Here is a 1,218-nt window from a genome sequence, read left to right on the forward strand (position 1 = left end):
GTGTGTGTGTGTGTGTGTGTGTGTGTTTCATATTTTGTAACGCCGCAGTTGGTACAAATGAATTTATATAACATATTATGTCTATTCTTGCATTTTTGGAAATAAGTCGTTTACTGCTGGTCGTTGATTGAAATTCCTATGTCAGTGTCCATCACTTTACAATCACTTTCCAAATATTTTCCAATCACTATATTATAATCATTTTACAATAATTTAATATCCATTCTATAATCATTTTGTTATTATTTTGCAATCACTTTACCATCTTTTTAGATAATTCTCAAACCACTTTGTAACCATTTTAGATTATTCTACAATCACTTTACAATTATTTTAGATAATTCTACAACCACTTTGCAACCATTTTAGATAATTCTACAATCACTTTACAATTATTTTAGATAATTCTACAATCACTTAAAAATTATTTTAAATAATTCTACAACCACTTTGCAACCATTTTAGATAATTCTACAATCACTTTACAATTATTTTAGATAATTTTACAAACCACTTTGCAATCATTTTAGATAGTTTACAATCACTTTACAATTATTTTAGATAATTCTACAACCACTTTGCAACCATTTTAGATAATTCTACAATCACTTTACAATTATTTTAGACAATTCTACAATCACTTTACAATTATTTTAGATAATTCTACAACCACTTTGCAATCATTTTAGATAATTCTACAATCACTTTACAATTGTTTTAGATCATTCTACAACCACTTTGCAATCATTTTAGATAATTCGACAATCACTTTACAATTATTTTAGATAATTCTACAACCACTTTGCAACCATTTTAGATAATTCGACAATCACTTTACAATTATTTTAGATAATTCTATAACCACTTTACAACCATTTTAGATAATTCTCCAATCACTTTACAATTATTTTAGAACATTCTACAACCACTTTGCAACCATTTTAGATAATTCTACAATCACTTTACAATCATTTTACAATCCAACAGGTGTGGGAACTGACCCAGGGGGAGCCCCGCCAAGACATGCACATGCCGGTGGGAGAAGTTCACCCCACGAGAGATGGGAGGTACCTGGCCATTCTCAAAGGTAGGCAGGCTGTTGGAATGTTTCTCTGGCTGTCTGTCTGTCTGTCTGTCTTTCGTTGTTGCTGCTTCTTGCAACCAAATCCTTTCTGTCTTCCTTTCTTTTCTCTTTTCTTGTTTGTTTCTTTGTTTTTC

At 30.4% G+C, this 1,218-nt stretch overlaps 1 protein-coding gene across 1 annotated transcript in view; it reads left to right on the forward strand.

Moving 5' to 3' along the window:
* LOC101863359 overlaps positions 1-1,218 on the forward strand; it is a gene marked incomplete at its 5' end in the record, with an annotated part of 34,898 nt that overhangs the window by 25,381 nt on the left and 8,299 nt on the right. The window contains 1 exon segment of the mRNA XM_013085407.2: positions 988-1,087. Within this exon segment, the coding sequence (XP_012940861.1) occupies positions 988-1,087 (100 nt within the window).

This window comes from Aplysia californica, unplaced genomic scaffold, assembly GCF_000002075.1.
Source record: "Aplysia californica isolate F4 #8 unplaced genomic scaffold, AplCal3.0 scaffold00371, whole genome shotgun sequence".
NCBI lineage: Eukaryota > Metazoa > Mollusca > Gastropoda > Aplysiida > Aplysiidae > Aplysia > Aplysia californica.